This window comes from Somniosus microcephalus, chromosome 21 (genome assembly GCF_052327205.1).
Source record: "Somniosus microcephalus isolate GS21.2 chromosome 21, FLI_Smic_1.0, whole genome shotgun sequence".
NCBI lineage: Eukaryota > Metazoa > Chordata > Chondrichthyes > Squaliformes > Somniosidae > Somniosus > Somniosus microcephalus.
This window is the reverse complement of record NC_141007.1, coordinates 18,512,686-18,528,485: the sequence shown is the minus strand read 5'-3', so window position 1 is coordinate 18,528,485 and position 15,800 is coordinate 18,512,686. Positions and strand designations below refer to the sequence as shown.

The 15,800-nt window shown below is 47.0% G+C and overlaps 1 protein-coding gene across 1 annotated transcript in view; it reads left to right on the top strand.

Moving 5' to 3' along the window:
- The first annotated feature begins 1,605 nt into the window (after window positions 1–1,605).
- The window catches only part of LOC147102632 (serine/threonine-protein kinase SBK1-like), a 30,735-nt gene continuing 16,540 nt past the window's right edge, over window positions 1,606–15,800 (top strand). Inside the window, exon 1 of the mRNA XM_085963309.1 lies at window positions 1,606–1,855. Within this exon, the coding sequence (XP_085819435.1) occupies window positions 1,687–1,855 (169 nt within the window). The 5' untranslated portion in view covers window positions 1,606–1,686. The remainder of the gene's footprint in view (window positions 1,856–15,800) is intronic.

Here is a 15,800-nt window from a genome sequence, read left to right as displayed (position 1 = left end):
TCTAAGGAACGTGTTAGGTTAGACCCGGCTCTCCATATTCACTGCAACTGCACAGAATTGTAACTGGAAACGATTAGGCAGCTGGAAAATGAGATGTTACCATTGGGGGGGGGGGGGGGTTCGGTTTAAAGGAGTGTAAGATGGTAGCTGTCCTGAGAGTTTCCCTCCTCCTCCTCTCTGAGGGCGCTGTCTCATGACAAGTGGTCAATCTTCACACAGGAACCCAGAAATTAAGTTTCATCAGGACATCAGAGATAGAGTCATAGAGTTATACAGCACAGAAAGAGGCCCTTCGGCCTATCGTGTCCATGCCGGCCATCAAGCCCTGTCTATTCTAATCCCATTTTCCAGGACTTGGTTCGTAGCCTTGTATGCTATGGCTTCTAAATGCTTCTTGAATGTTGTGAGGGTTCCTGCCTCTACCACCTTTCAGGTAGTGAGTTCCAGATTCCAACCACCCTCTGGGTGAAAAAGTTTTTCCTCAAATCCCCTCAGCCTGGTGAATCTTCGCTGCACTCCTTCCATGGCAAGAACATCCTTCCTCAGGTAAGGCGACCAAAACTGCACACAATACTCTAGGTGCGGTCTCACCAAGGCCCTGTACAACTGCAGCAAGACATCCTTGTTCCTGTACTCGAAATTATGAGGGGCATAGATAGGGTAGATAGAAAGGAACTTTTCCCCTTAGTAGAAGGGTCAATAATCAGGGGGCATAGTTTCAAGGTAAGGGGCAGGAGGTTTAGAGGGGATTTGAGGAAAAACTTTTTCACCCAGAGATAAGAGGATTTTCTGCTTTATTTGATACCTGCCTAGTAATGCCCAATCTGACCCATGTAGTGATATCTAGTGATGCCCAGTCTTAGTGATGCAGACATGACAAGGAATTTCAAACACACCGGGATGGGATGACTATTTGGTAAATTAGAGTGTATGGGACAGACATTACTGGGCAGATATCACTGTGATTGGCTGACCAGGCATTACTGGGCAGCTATCACTGTGATTGGCTGACCAGATATTACTGGGCAGATATCACTGTGATTGGCTGACCAGACATTACTGGGCAGATATCACTGTGATTGGCTGACCAGATATTACTGGGCAGATATCACTGTAATTGGCTGACCAGACATTACTGGGCAGATATCACTGATTGGCTGTGTGGGCAACAGTGGATGGCAGACTGGGTGATATTGGGCAGTTGTCTGTGATTGGCATGGTGAAACTTAGATTGAATATTTAGGGGTTGACTCAAAAAAATGGAAATTAAATGGAAAGTGATTGAAAAAAGAACGTTAGGGAAGTGGTTTGGTGCAACACCTTCTGGACAAACCTGCACATTTCTACACTTACTTTGTGTACTGCCATTTGTTGCCAGAGTATTGCAATTTTACATAACAAGCACCAGGAGCAATGGAAATAGTGGTGCCTCAGTGATAGCAAATCACCTGTCCTAGTCCTAGGAATGATTGTTGCCACAGAGAAGCACAGTGATGGGTGAGCAGCACAGAATAGATTATTGCTAAGATCAGTTTAGTTCTACAATCCTGATTTTCAATGGAGTGTCGGGATTTAAACTAGTGATGATGGAGGTGTATTGACAAATGTTTCATCTTTCCCATAGGGAGAAAGATCTGAATTCAGAGCTGGGGTTGGCTTTGACCCACTCTGCGTCCTTTAACAGCCATGAATTCTTCGCTGATGACCCGAGGAGCGAGCGATGTTCTGGAGGAGCTCCAGCTACTGACGGCTCAGAACCTGGAGAGGCTGGAGGTGAATAAGTACTACGAGGTGATCAGAGAGCTGGGAAAAGGCACCTATGGCAAGGTTGACCTGGTTATCCATAAGGTCAGAGGTATGTAGCGATTGCAGCCGCACTTTTTTTTCTTTGTACGCAGACACTTGGGACTGCACTGAAATGTCCTCTCCCTTCACACCAATTCCTGGCATCAAGCATGAGTCAAGTTTGTTACTGAACCCCCCCCCCGACCCCCAACCCATCGCCCCTGTCCTCACTGGCCTACAATTCCCACCTATCCCCCTAACAACTCCAATTATCATGCTTGTATTTAAACCCCTTCATGGTCTCATCTTTCCCTGTTTCTGTAGCCTCCCCCAGCTCTATGACCTTCTGAGAACAAAGCGTTTCTTCCACTCTGGCCTTTTGTGCATTCCACACCCCCCAACCACCCGCCAACTTCTGCCCACCATTGGCGGCCGTGCCTTCAGCTGCCGAGACCCTAAACTCTGGAATTCCTTCCCTAAACCCCTCCACCTCTCTCTCCTCCTTTAAGACGCCACTTATAACCCAGCTCTTTGGCCAAGCTTTTGATCACCTGCCCTAATGTCTCCTTTTTTTTTGGTCTCGGCCTCCATTTTTGTCTGATTATGCTCCTGCGACGCTCCTTGGGATGTTTTTTGCGTTAAAGGGTGCGATATGAACACAAGTTGCTGCTGTTGCTGTTATTGTTCAGTTGCAATACAAAGTTCCCTGCCTCTGCGACTTCACATCATACCTAATTAAATAATGGAGTACGTCAGGCTAAGTGTAACACAGGTACATTACAAAACAGAGCTCGCTCTGTGTTTCCCTGGCAACGTGCAGTGTCTCAGCCTAAATCTGATACAACATCGTTGTGGCTGCTTTGGTTCAGATTGTTGAATTCGTGTAAGAGTAGTGCTGAACTTCAGACTCATTTTGTGCTGTTAACATCAGCTAGGCATTGAGGTGTTGGCAGCTTCAGCAGCCATCAGAGGGAGGAGGTCTTCATTTCCCCACCCCCAGCACAGTTTCGCCTAGATTGGATACCCAGTTCCATGAGGTGACTAGATCTGGCACATTGTACCAACCCAGACTCCCTCAATAAGTTACCTCTGTCTAGACTGGATCAGGACCTATGAATCCAGAGATGCTTCTACACAAGAGAGAAAAAAAAAAACAGACATACAAAGCAGGTCCATCAGCGTCTGAAAGAGAAAAGAAAGGTTTGTATTTTGGGTCGAGACCCTTCATCAGGAGCTTGCAATATTGAGTCTGGCTTTACGGAATTGCTCTCCTGAGATTCTAAGCTTTACCTATCGGGAGCGCGCATCAGGAAATGGTGGTCACGCAGCCCAAGGTTTAATATCCATTAAAATAAATGAATGGAAAATGGCGGAGAGTGCACTTACAATTTGTAGAATTGCCCCACCCCCCTCCCCCCTCCCATTGGGCGAGGCTCCTTGCCAGGAGTGTCCCTTCATAAAAATGGCCTGTGGTGTCAAGTTGGCTGACCCGCATCTCAGAATCTAAATGGTGTATGTTCAGGTCTCACTGCTGGACTGATCGGAGCTGGCACTTCACTGCTGTGCAGTACTAAAGAAAGGAAGAACTTGCATTTCTATAGCGCCTTTCAGGACCTCAGGACATCCCAAAGCGCTTTACAGCCAATGAAGTGTAGTCACTGCTGTAATGTAGGAATGTGGCGGAGGCCATATCTTCTGTTCACAAGCAATAAATTACTTTTGAAGGGCAGTCATTGTTGTAATTTAGGAAAGATGGCAGCTAATTTCCACATAGCAAGATCCCACAAACAGAAAATTAGATTAATGGCTCGGAAATCCATTGTTTGAGGGAAGAATATTAATCAGGGTGCTAGAATAAGTGTCGGCAGTTCTTTGAATTGTGCGAGAGGACCTTATCCGTTCACTTTAACAGGCACTCAGGACATTGGGTTAACGTCTCACCTGAAAGATGGTAACTCTGACAGTGCAGCACTCCCTCAGCACTGTGCTGGAGTGTCAGCCTAGGTGTTGACAAGGATAAAAGAACAATTTGCATTTCTATAGCGCCTTTCGTGACCTCAGGATGTCCCAAAGCTTACAGCCAATGAAGTACTTTTGAAATGTAGTCACTGTTGTAATGTAGGAATGGCACCAGTCAATTTACGCACAGCAAGCTCCCACAAACATCAATGACCAGATAATGTTTTAGTGAAATAACAGCAGAAAATGCTGGAAAAACTCAGCAGGTCCGGCAACATCCGTGGAGAGAAATTAGAGTCAACGTTTCAGGTCGAAGACCCTTCGTCAGGACTGAGAAAAGAGCAGGAAATGAAACAGATTAATAAGCAAGTAGGGGGGCTGGGAAATGGAGGAGGGGATGAAAGAACAAAAGGGAAAGTCTGGGAGGGGTGAAGGGACATTAAGAGATATTCAAGGCGAGACGAGATGGTAATAGGACAGGTAAAGAGACAAAGGATGGCTCTAGATGAAGTGTGAAATGCGCTGGCAGAGTGAGAGACAGCTGCCATGTGGGAGAGAGAAAAGGAAAAGGCACAAACCAAAGGTGTGAATAAAAAATATATAAAAATTGGATAGGGGCCGAGGTTATGATCTGATGTTTTAATGATGTTGGTTGAGGGATAATATTGGCCAGAACTCCCCTAATCTTCTCCTAAATAGGGGCCTTTTATGTCCACCTGAGAGGGCGATGGGGGCCTTGGTTTAACATCTCATCCAAAAGACAGCCTCCTCCGACACTGCAGCACTCCCTCAGCATTGCACTGGGAGTGTCAGCCTACATTTTGTGCTCAAGGCTCTGGAGTGGGGCTTGAACCCACAACCTTCGGACTCAGAACACTGAGCGACAGCTGAGGGAGCACTGCACTGAGGGAGGTGCAGTCCCTCCGATGAGGTGTTAACCCAAGGCTCTGTCTATTTGAACCATGGCACTAATTATCTTCTGGCACTGGTGAAGCCTGGGCTATACCTCTACCCTCCTCCTTCAGATGAGACACCTTGTCTGCATGTTGATAGGTCCAGGTAGATCTTAAATATCCCACATTAGGAACTGAAGAAGATCTGGGAATTCTGCTCATGTCCTGGGCAACGTTTAATCCTCTACCAACCCAATAAAAGCCCAGATTAATTGGCCATTCATCTCATTATTGTTTATGGAATCTTGCTGTGCACAACATGGCTGCTGTATTTTACTACATAGTCACTATATTTGAAAGTAATTCATTGCGTGAAGCACTCTTGACACACAATAAGGCGCTACGTAAAAGTAAAATCCCAACTTGCCATATGTTGAGCTACCTGTGGTGCATTTCCAGTGTTTTCTGTATCTTCTTTTTGCTGTTTACGCAGTTTATTTAAAGGGGAGTAGTTTCTGTTCTTATCCTAGGTGTTCCCTTCTCTGGGTGTGGCAGCAGAATTCTCAGCTCCTTTCTGTAAGTGCACGAACTAAACAGAGATGTGACAGCTAACGTGTTTTAACACAGCCGAGAGTTTCGGAATTAGAAACCTGTTGAGGAGCCACACCTTGGGTGGAGAGAGGTCCAGCTATTCAGGGTGATGAGCTGTTCAGCAGTAATTTAATGAATGAGCGTTATATAGCGATCTGATAGTCGAATTATTGATTCTGTGGACCTGCCCTGTTTGCATGTGTTCCTACTTACACTTCCACCTCTTGGCTGTGTGTGTGCATTGTGAAATTGTATGTGTGCATTTGTTTCTGCTCAGCTGCCTGTTATTCACATTTAAAGCCGGCGGGGAATGCACACAGGGAGAGATTCTGTCTGCCTGATATGGAAAAAAAATATATAGCGCCTTTCACAATCTCAGGACACCCCCAAAGCTCTTTACAGCCAATGAAGTACTTTTTGAAGTGTAGTCACTGTTGTAATGTAGGAAACGCGGCAGCCAAATTGTGCACAGCAAGCTCCCACAGACAGCAATGTGATAATGACTGGATAATCTGTTTTTATTGATGTTGGCTGAGGGACAAATATTGGAGAACTCCCCTGCTCTTGTTCGAAATAGTGCCATGGGATCTTTTGGGCAGGATTTTCATTGGGCCGTGGAGGCGGGATTGGAGGCGTGTGGGGGGTTAAAATCCCAAAATCAGGGGCACGGACCCATCCCACCCCCAACCCGCCTCCATGCCAGTTTCAAAGGAGGCGGGTACCCGACCCGCGCTGGGACCCGCCTCCCCGAGGCGGGAAGGGGATTAGTGCCAATTAACTGCCTGTTAACAAGTAGTTAACAGGCAGTTTTTAGCCTAATCCCTATTTTCATTCTTGAAGTGTGGGATTCCCGACGGCTCCAAACCACGCCAAGTTAGCGAGGCGGGCCGTCGGACTGAAGGGCTTGGAGGGATCGAGATGTCAGGTGTTCAGGTGAGTGATGGGTGCATGAGTGAAAAGGTTAGTGTGTTTGGCGTGTTTAAAGAAGTTTTACTTACATGTACTTACCTTCACAGCCTTCCTTCCTTCAGGTCTCGGGAGTCCCTCATCTCACCGGCACAGAAAGCAGAATCTGCAGTAAGGAGGGATGATATATTAGCAGGTTCCTCAAATGAGGCCATATGGGTGGAGCTTAAAAACAAGAAGGGGGCAAGCACTTTGCTGGGAGTGTACTATAGGCCTCCAAACAGTCAGGGGGAGATAGAGGAACAGATATGTAGGCAAATCTCAGAGAAATGTGCAAATAATAGGGTAATAATAATGGGGGATTTCAACTTCCCCAATATTAACTGGGATAGTCAGAGTGTGAAAGGCACAGAGGGTGTAGAATTCTTAAAGTGCATCCAGGAGAGCTTTTTGAGCCAGCATGTAGAAGGTCCTACAAGAGAGGGGGCGGTACTGGACCTAATTCTAGGGAATGTGGCCGGCCAAGTGGAAGAAGTGCTAGTAGGTGAGCACTTTGGTGACAGTGACCATAATATGGTGAGATTTAAGGTGGTCATGGAAAAGGACAGGGATGGGCCGGAAATAAAGGTTCTAAATTGGGGGAAGGCCGATTTTAATAGGATAAGGCAGGATCTGGCCAAAATGGACTGGGATCAGCTACTTGTAGGAAAATCCGCATCGGAGCAATGGGAGGCTTTCAGAAGGGAGATTGAGATCATACAATGGCAACATATTCCCGTAAAGGTCAAGGGTGGTTCCAAAAACCACAGGGAACCTTGGATGTCAGGGGATATACGAGAATGGATTAGAAAAAAAAGGAGAGCTTTTGGCAGATACAAAAGGCTAAAGACGGAGGAAGCCCTAGAGGAGTACAAAAAGTGCAGGGGGATACTTAAAAAAGAAATTAGGAGATCAAGGAGGGGCCATGAAATAACACTGGCAAGCAAAATAAAGGAAAATCCTAAGATGTTTTATAAGTATATTAAGGGTAAGAGGATAACTAGGGAAAAAATAGGGCCCATTAGGGACAAAAGTGGCAATCTGTGTGTGGAGCCGGAAGATGTAGGAGGGGTTCTAAATGAATTTTTTGCATCTGTTTTCACTATGGAGAGGGACGATGTAGACATAGAAATAGGGCGGGGGGACTGCGATATGCTCGAACACATTAACATCGAGAGGGAGGAAGTATTGGCGGTTTTAGCAGGCCTAAAAATGGATAAATCCCCAGGCCCGGACGAAATGTATCCCAGGCTGCTGTGTGAGGCAAAGGAAGAGATTGCGGGGGCTCTAACACACATATTCAGAACCTCTCTGGCCACAGGGGATGTGCCAGAGGACTGGAGAACCGCTAATGTAGTTCCATTATTCAAGAAGGGGAGTAGGGAAAAACCAGGGAACTACAGGCCAGTGAGCCTAACATCAGTGGTGGGAAAATTATTGGAAAAAATTCTGAGGGACAAAATCAGTCTCCACTTGGAGAGGCAAGGATTAATCAGGGATAGTCAACATGGCTTTGTCAAGGGAAGATCATGTCTGACTAATTTGATTGAATTTTTTGAGGGGGTGACTAGGTGTGTGGATGAGGGCAACGCAGTGGATGTGGTATACATGGATTTCAGTAAGGCCTTCGATAAAGTCCCGCACAGGAGACTGGTCAAGGTGGTAAGAGCCCATGGAATCCAGGGTGCCTTGGCACGTTGGATAAAAAAACTGGCTTAGTGGCAGAAGGCAGAGGGTGATGGTCGAAGGTTGTTTTTGTGACTGGAAGCCTGTGGCCAGTGGGGTACCACAGGGATCGGTGCTGGGTCCCTTGCTGTTTGTGGTCTATATTAATGACTTGGATATGAATGTAAAAGGTATGATCAGTAAGTTCGCGGATGATACAAAAATTGGTAGGGTGGTAAATAGCGAGGAGGGTAGTCTCAGTCTGCAGGACGATATCGATGGGTTGGTCAGATGGGCGGAACAGTGGCAAATGGAATTTAACCCGGAAAAGTGCGAGGTGATGCACTTTGGGGGGACTAACAAGGCAAGGGAATACACAATGAATGGTAAGACCCTAGGCAAGACGGAGGGTCAGAGGGATCTGGGTGTGCAAGTACACAGATCCCTGAAGGCGGCGGAACAGGTGGATAAGGTGGTAAAAAAGGCATATGGGATACTTATATTCTATGCCTCGGCTAATGAAGGCAAGAGCAAGGAGGTTATGATGGAGCTGTATAAAACACTGGTTAGGCCACAGCTGGAATACTGTGTGCAGTTCTGGTCGCCACACTACAGGAAGGATGTGATAGCTTTGGAGAGGGTGCAGAGGAGATTCACCAGGATGCTACCAGGGCTGGAACGCTTCAGCTATGAAGAGAGACTGGGCAGATTGGGTTTGTTTTCCTTGGAGCAGAGGAGGCTGAGGGGGGACATGATTGAGGTGTACAAAATTATGAGGGACATAGATAGGATGGATACTAAGGAGCTTTTTCCCTTAGTAGAAGGGTCAATAACTAGAGGGCATAGATTCAAGGTAAAGGGCGGGGGGTTTAGAGGGGATTTGAGAAAGAACTTTTTCACCCAGAGGGTGGTTGGAGTCTGGAACTCACTGCCCGAAAGGGTTGTGGAGGCTGGAACCCTCACAACATTCAAGAAGCATTTGGATGAGCACTTGAAATGCCATAGCATACAAGGCTACGGACCAAATGCTGGAATATGGGATTAGATTAGACAGGGCGTGATGGCCGGCGCGGACACGATGGGCCGAAGGGCCTCTATCCGTGCTGTATAACTCTATGACTCTGACTCTATGGCTGCGATCTGTCAAAAATTGCAGCATTCAGCTTTCTGTTCCGGGGAGATCTCTAAATCATCCCGAGAGGGAGGAATTAACTTAGAGTACAGATTGTCAGTGTTTGACAGCTTCAAACAGCTGTGAAATGCTGATATATGTCATCTGTCAAAAGGTCTTGCCAGATGAAATGTCAATCTGTGGGTTGTTTAGTTAATTAATACACAGACTCCAAGAGTAACTTAAAACAGGACTTTACTATTCGAAGGTCGGGGCGAATCTGCCCAATAAATCCTGACACAACACTTATATACTGGTGTGGTCACCGTCGGTATTACAGTATACAGAAGCCAAAGTAGTGCCACACCTAAAATAGTTCTCTTAAAGGTGAACGGTTACATACAATAGTTCTCTTAAAGGTAGACGGGTACATACACTACAATCCTCCCTTTTTAGCTTACAACATACTTATTCCCCATTAAACATAACATCAACTTCATGTAAAACAATTCACAGATATAGTCTCTGCGGGAAACAGTTTACAGATTCAGTCTCTGCGGGAACAGTTCACAGATTCAGTCTCTGGTCTTGACTCGGTCCGAACAACATCTCTGTGGGGTAGCCGGTTCACATTTCTAGCGTGACTCATCCAATAGTCTTTTCCTTGGCTTAACAGCTTGAACTTCCGTCCTGCTGAACCAGCAGTGCTGACTTTTACAAACAGCTGGACTGCCTTGGTAATTTTTCCTACTTTCCAACTGATTTGGCCCCCTTCGTAGGGCCCACGTGCATGATCTGATAGAAGTGATAATGATTTAGATGGTTATCGTCTTCTGCTTTGTCTTTTTCTTTTCTGCTTCTTGGAGACTCTCGGGGCTCCCTTATCTGCTGCCAGCTGTAGCGCCACCATCTCCCTATGTTCCTTAGACTTTAAGTGCTTCATCCTGATTTCTGCACTTTGGGAGTTTTCATCACAAGCTGGGCAGACCAAGTCATCGTAATATTCCGTGTCACTCAACAGGTCATGGTAATATTCGGTGTCGTCCTGAGCTAGTCTAGCGAGAGGGCCTGCTACTTCTTCCTTACCCTAGACATCTTTCCTGAAGAGACTTCTTCATGCGTTCATATTCATCCCGCTCTTCCTGGGTTTCTTGCCAATCCTTCACTAATGACCTCATTTGTGATTCCAATACTTCCCCTTCCATCGGGGATTGATTGATCGGGCTATTCAATCCTTCTACTGGAGCAGCTGTTTCAACATTCTGTAGTTCACATTGACGTGATTCAGCGTACTTTCGGCAGCCCCGTAAAATCTGTGTTGCAACCTCAACTATTCCCCAAACTTTTGAGAGCTCCGAACCCCTTCCCTTTGAAGATTGAAGCTCGTGTTCAAATGGTTCCCATTGCAGAGTCTTGTCTCTCAGCATATGAAGGAGTTGGCTGACCGTTAACTCTTCCACGGGGACCCTGTGGATCAGAGTCTTCTCCATTTCATCCACCTTTTCCTCCAATGCCTTCACCTTTTTTTCCTCTTGTACTTTGGCTTTAAGCGCTCGGAGAAGTTGCGCCTTGATGCTCTCTAGCTCATGTTCAGGGGCCATTCTTACAGTCTCTGTGTTTCTTACAGTTGCCTTTTCTTTCACTGAAAGAATTCCCAGTTGAATCTGTTCTTCAAGTTGTTGAACCTCGGTCATTGCCGCCTCATATTTGTCTTGGGTTTCCTTCAATATTTTTATGAGTTCTTGGACATCTTGACTTTCATGTTCTGCCATGTCTTTCACCTCTAATTTCTCATCTATGGATGGAACTTCTACCGATGAGTCTGTCTTGGCCTTGAGCTCATTAAGAATTTCCTGCAGCCTTTGGACTTCTTGTTCATGTTCAACCTTTAGTTGCTCATATGCTTCCACTGAAACTAGCTTTTCGGAGGTTGCCAAATTAACCCCCTCCAGGATTGTAGCCTGGGCCTGTTCATACTGTTCCTTCAACTTCTCAAACTCTGCTTGTAAGGAGTCGTAGAGAAGAACTGGAATAAAATCCTGGCTTCCTGAAGATTCCTCTTCATTTGCTTCTTTCTGCAAATATTCTAGTTCCTGAACAGCATAAGGGAGATGTGATCGGTAATTGGTCACAATGGCTCTATGGTCGCTCTCTGCTTGAGCTAGCTGCTTCTGTTGTCTTTCCAGATTCTCCCATTCGGTGTCATAGAACTTTTTCATTGTTTTCATCTCTTGTACGAGACGGTAACTCAATTGTTCTAATTGTTGTCGTGATTTGAAATAAAGTTGAGTCCGAGCTCGGTGTTCTTCCGTCATGGATATGTCCTTAAACCGAACAGACTCAGAATTCTCTGTCAAACTATGTTGTCGTTGTTCGGTGGAGATCTGTTCTGAAACTTTGTTCTTCTCTGAAGCATAAGCCTTTCTGCATGCCTTCGTTTTTCCAACCTTAGTCGGCAAGTCCATTTTAGCCTTGTCTTTCACATTTGGGTTGGTCTTATCGTCATCCGATTCAGAATCTGAGCTGATTGTCTGCACCGAGTCCTCACTCGTTATGGCTTTTAGATAGTGCCATTCCATGTCTATTTTCTTGATCCACTCCCATCCTAGAAGTGGTGGTCCTCCCTCAGGTAGTACGTATAAGTTCATTCTTGGGTGTTCTTTACCCCTATCTCTCACCTTGACTCTTATCTTTCCCATGGGGTATACTTTATGCCCCGTGTATGTCTGCAATACGAACTTGGTATCCCTTAAGGGTATATGTGAGAATAGCTGGTGGTAATCCCTTCGATTTATGACTGATAGAGCTGATCCAGTGTCCAGCTCCATTTTCACTTGGACTCCAGCTATTTTTAGCATGACCCAGATAGTTTGTAGGTCAGCTTCCTTACTCACATTGTGAATTCTCAGACTACCCAGCTCCTGGCCGTTTGGGTCGGAGTCCGAATTCTGTTCGTCTGAACTCTTCTCAGCCACCTTGTGTACCTTGTTGTACTCTTCCTGTGATGGCTTCCTTTGGTTGTTGGTCCTTTGGTTGTTGGTCTTCTTCCCTGACCGGCATACCTTAGCTATGTGACCCAGTTTGCCACATTTCCTACATTCCTGGTTCTTAAACCAGCATTGGTTCTGGTCGTGTGTTGTCTTCCCACAACGATAGCATTTTGTTGTTGTCGAGGTAATTTGATCCACACTGAGTGCCGCTGTCTTTAGCTGCATTTCCGCAGTTCCCTTCGCTGCGGCTTCGTGCGATGCTGCAATAAGGACAGCCCTGTCAAGTGTAAGGTCGTTCTTTTCGAGTAGTCGCTTTTGCGTTCCTTCCTTTGCCAATCCGCACACGAACTTGTCTCGCAATGCCTCTGTCAGATTCCCTCCAAACTGGCAGTATTTCGCTAGTCTACGCAGTTCGACCAAGTATTCTGCGTTGCTTTCGTCTTTCCGTTGCGTTCTCGCATAGAATTTGAATCGTTCCGCCAACATCAACGGTGTGGGGTTCAAGTGATCCTTCAGAACAGTCACAATATCATCGAAAGTCTGATCCGCCGGTTTAGCTGGTGCTAGTAGATGCTTCAAGAGCCCGTATGTCTTCGCGCCCATCGAGTTTAGCAAGGTTATAGCTTTGTCATCTTCTTCTATTTTATTGGCCTCACAATAGATCTCATTGCGTTCCACATACGTGGCCCAGTCTTCTACCTCGGAATTAAAATCGTTGATGTTACCATGCTTAGGCATCTTCCTCTCTTCCTGATAACACCACGAATTATTTCTTTAAATTTTCTTTTATTTATTTATTTATTTTTTCCAAGATGGCGGTTCCCGCGAAAATGGCGGTTTCCCGCTTCTGTCTTCTTCCCCGCTTAATGGCGGCTTCCCGCGTTTCTTCCCTAGCGGAAGGGGTACACTTTCCCCACGGGCGACGGCCGCTGACTTTCAGGTTCACAGCCTGCGCGTCGGCTTCAGTGCTTTCCCTTTTCTCGGCAGGGCAACCGGCGCTGGGTACACCCCGTTGACGGCGAACAGTTTCAGCCGCTGGGCTGGCTCTCGCTCAGTTCCCCTTGCTCGGGCTCTGTCTCTCTCCCGCTCACTCGGCTCTACCGGCGCTGGGTACACCCCGTTGACGGAGAACAGTTTCAGCCGCTGAGCTGGCTCTCGCTCAGTCTCCCTTGGTCGGCTCTGCCTCTCCCGCTCGCTCGGCTCCCAATCGCGCCTCCCAGCCCTCTCGCAGTCCGGTGCTTCCCTCCCCGGCTGCGGCTGAGTTTCTCTTCCCGCGCCTACGTTCCCGGTCGCAGCGCTTCGTGGCTTCGGTCGCTGCCCGGCCTTTTTCGCCAGTCGCGGTCTAGCTGTCTCACGACGCCGTTGCGTCCCCCAGCCTGTCTGTACCGCGGCTTCCTTGCTCCACGCTGTCTCAGCGCCTCTGGACCCGACTTCTGTCTGGCTCCTTTCCCCCTCGACCGTGGTCGAGTGCACCGCCCTTATCCTCCGGTTATTCTTTTTACTTTCCCTTACTCACAGTCACCGTGGCCGCCTTGCCTCTCGTGCTGATCGGCTCACTCCTCACCGTGGCAGAAGGGACAGTCAGTGCCTGTTGCGGAGGGAAGTCGTTGTCTCTGAATTCTTCCTCCTTTCTAGTTCTGCAGCCTCGAGTTTTCTCCCAGCAGAATGACGAGGGCGGTTGCCTCTTCTCGACGCTGGTTAACTGCTTCGGAGGTATTGTTGCCGCAGGGTACGATCGGACTCGTCGCCACTGTAAAGTCTGTGGGTTGTTTAGTTAATTAATACACAGACTCCAAGAGTAACTTAAAACAGGACTTTACTATTCGAAGGTCGGGGCGAATCTGCCCAATAAATCCTGACACAACACTTATATACTGGTGTGGTCACCGTCGGTATTACAGTATACAGAAGCGAAACAAAGTAGTGCCACACCTAAAATAGTTCTCTTAAAGGTGAACGGTTACATACAATAGTTCTCTTAAAGGTAGACGGGTACATACAGTACAGTCACCTGTTGCCAGGTGGCCTTTAATTGGCCTGCTGAGCCCGCTGGGCAGGCTCAACAAGGTCAATCAAGTCAAAATCGCGTGGATTGGCTGCAACTCGACTACAATCTCGAAAGTTGTAGTCCCGCCTCCTCAATGAAAATCCAGCCCTTTATGTCCACCTGAGGGGGCAGTTTAACGTCTCATCCGAAAGATGGTGCAGCACTCCCTCAGTGCGGCACTGAAGTGTCAGCCTAGATTTTGGACTCAGGTCTCTAATGTGCGACTTGAACCCACGACCTTCTGACTCAGAGGCAAGAGTGCTACCGCTGATGACACCTAGCACACTCTCTCCCTGAAGGTACATGCTCCATTTGCCTTCGCCCAGAGAACCTTAGATGCAGCTTGGCAGTGCCAAGGGTGTGCACAGAGATATAAGCTAAAACCAAGAACATTACTATATGCCATTTACTGGATATGGTAGTGTAGTGGCTATATTACTGGACTGGTAATCCAGAGGCCTCGTAGTAACGATACCCAGTCTGAAACATGTAGTGATATCTAACTAGTGATGGCCAGTTGACCTATGTATTGCTATCTAGTGATGCCCAGTTTGACACTTGTAGTGATAATGCCGTTGAATGTCAATGGGCAGCAGTTAGACTCCCGCTTGTTGGAGATAGTCCTTGCCTGGCACTTCTGTGGCGCGAATGTTACCCTTATCAGCCCAAGCCTGAACGTCGTCCAGGCCTTGTTGTCTACCCGACTATCTGCATTTCTGAGCACTAGGCTCGAAATAGGGTTGCCAACTCTGGTTGGATGTATTCCTGGAGAGTTCATCACATGACCTCCCACCTCCAACTGCCCTGCCCAGTCAAACAGGCTTTTTTTTTCCACCTCCAATATTTTTATAATAAAAATAAGGGTTCAACAAAACTGGAAAAAATAGAACGCACAATTTTCTTGAGCGCCCCTGTGATTTTTCTCCCGAGATTGCGCACAGCAGTGTCCTGGAGATTAACCCTTGATTCCTGGAGACTCGGGCTGGCAACCCTAGTTTGAAAGACAGCCCTGACACTGCCCAATATACCAGGTTTTATAGCCTTGTTCCCTCATAGTTAATTAAACATTTTAAGATAGTCAAACCTCCGTATAGTGGGCTGGGAAGTGTGTTTGTGACTGATGCTGTTCCAGGGCCAGACTATGTCAAAATCTTCAGGTCTTAAGACATGGGCCCTTCAAATGGTTGTAGTTCTGCATTCCCAAATTGCATCCACCAGAGGTCCCATTTAGACAGTGAGCTCCCTCAAATGGCAGGAAGAGGTACTACAGTATTTCAGTATTACTGGTCCAATGATCTACACTTGATACTTTCTGCAGGTATTGAAACTCCTCAACATCAAAAAGAGTAGAAAATACAGCTCAGATCTCCCCACCAGTGGGATTCATTCTGGAAACAAAAATCATAGTTTTATCTGCACCCATCTCTCCTCCTTTAATACCCTTCTTAAAACCTCATCCTTGTCTTCAAATCCCTCCCAGGCCTCGCACCACCCTATCTCTGTAACCATCTCCAGCCCTGCAACTCTCCGAGAACTCTGCATTCCTCCAATTCTGGCCTCTTGTGCATCCCCACCCCCATCACCCCACCATTGGTGGCCGCACCCTCAGCTGTGTAAACCCTAAGCTCTGGAATTCCCTCCCACCTCCACCTCTCTCTCTCCCTTTAAGGCACCTCATTGACCATGCTTTTGGTTCACCTGACCTAATGTCTCCTTCTTTGGCTCGGTGTCAATTTCTGCTTGATTACGCTCCTGTGACACGCCTTGGGATGCTTTGCTACAGTAAATGCGTTGTATAAATGCATGTTGTTGTT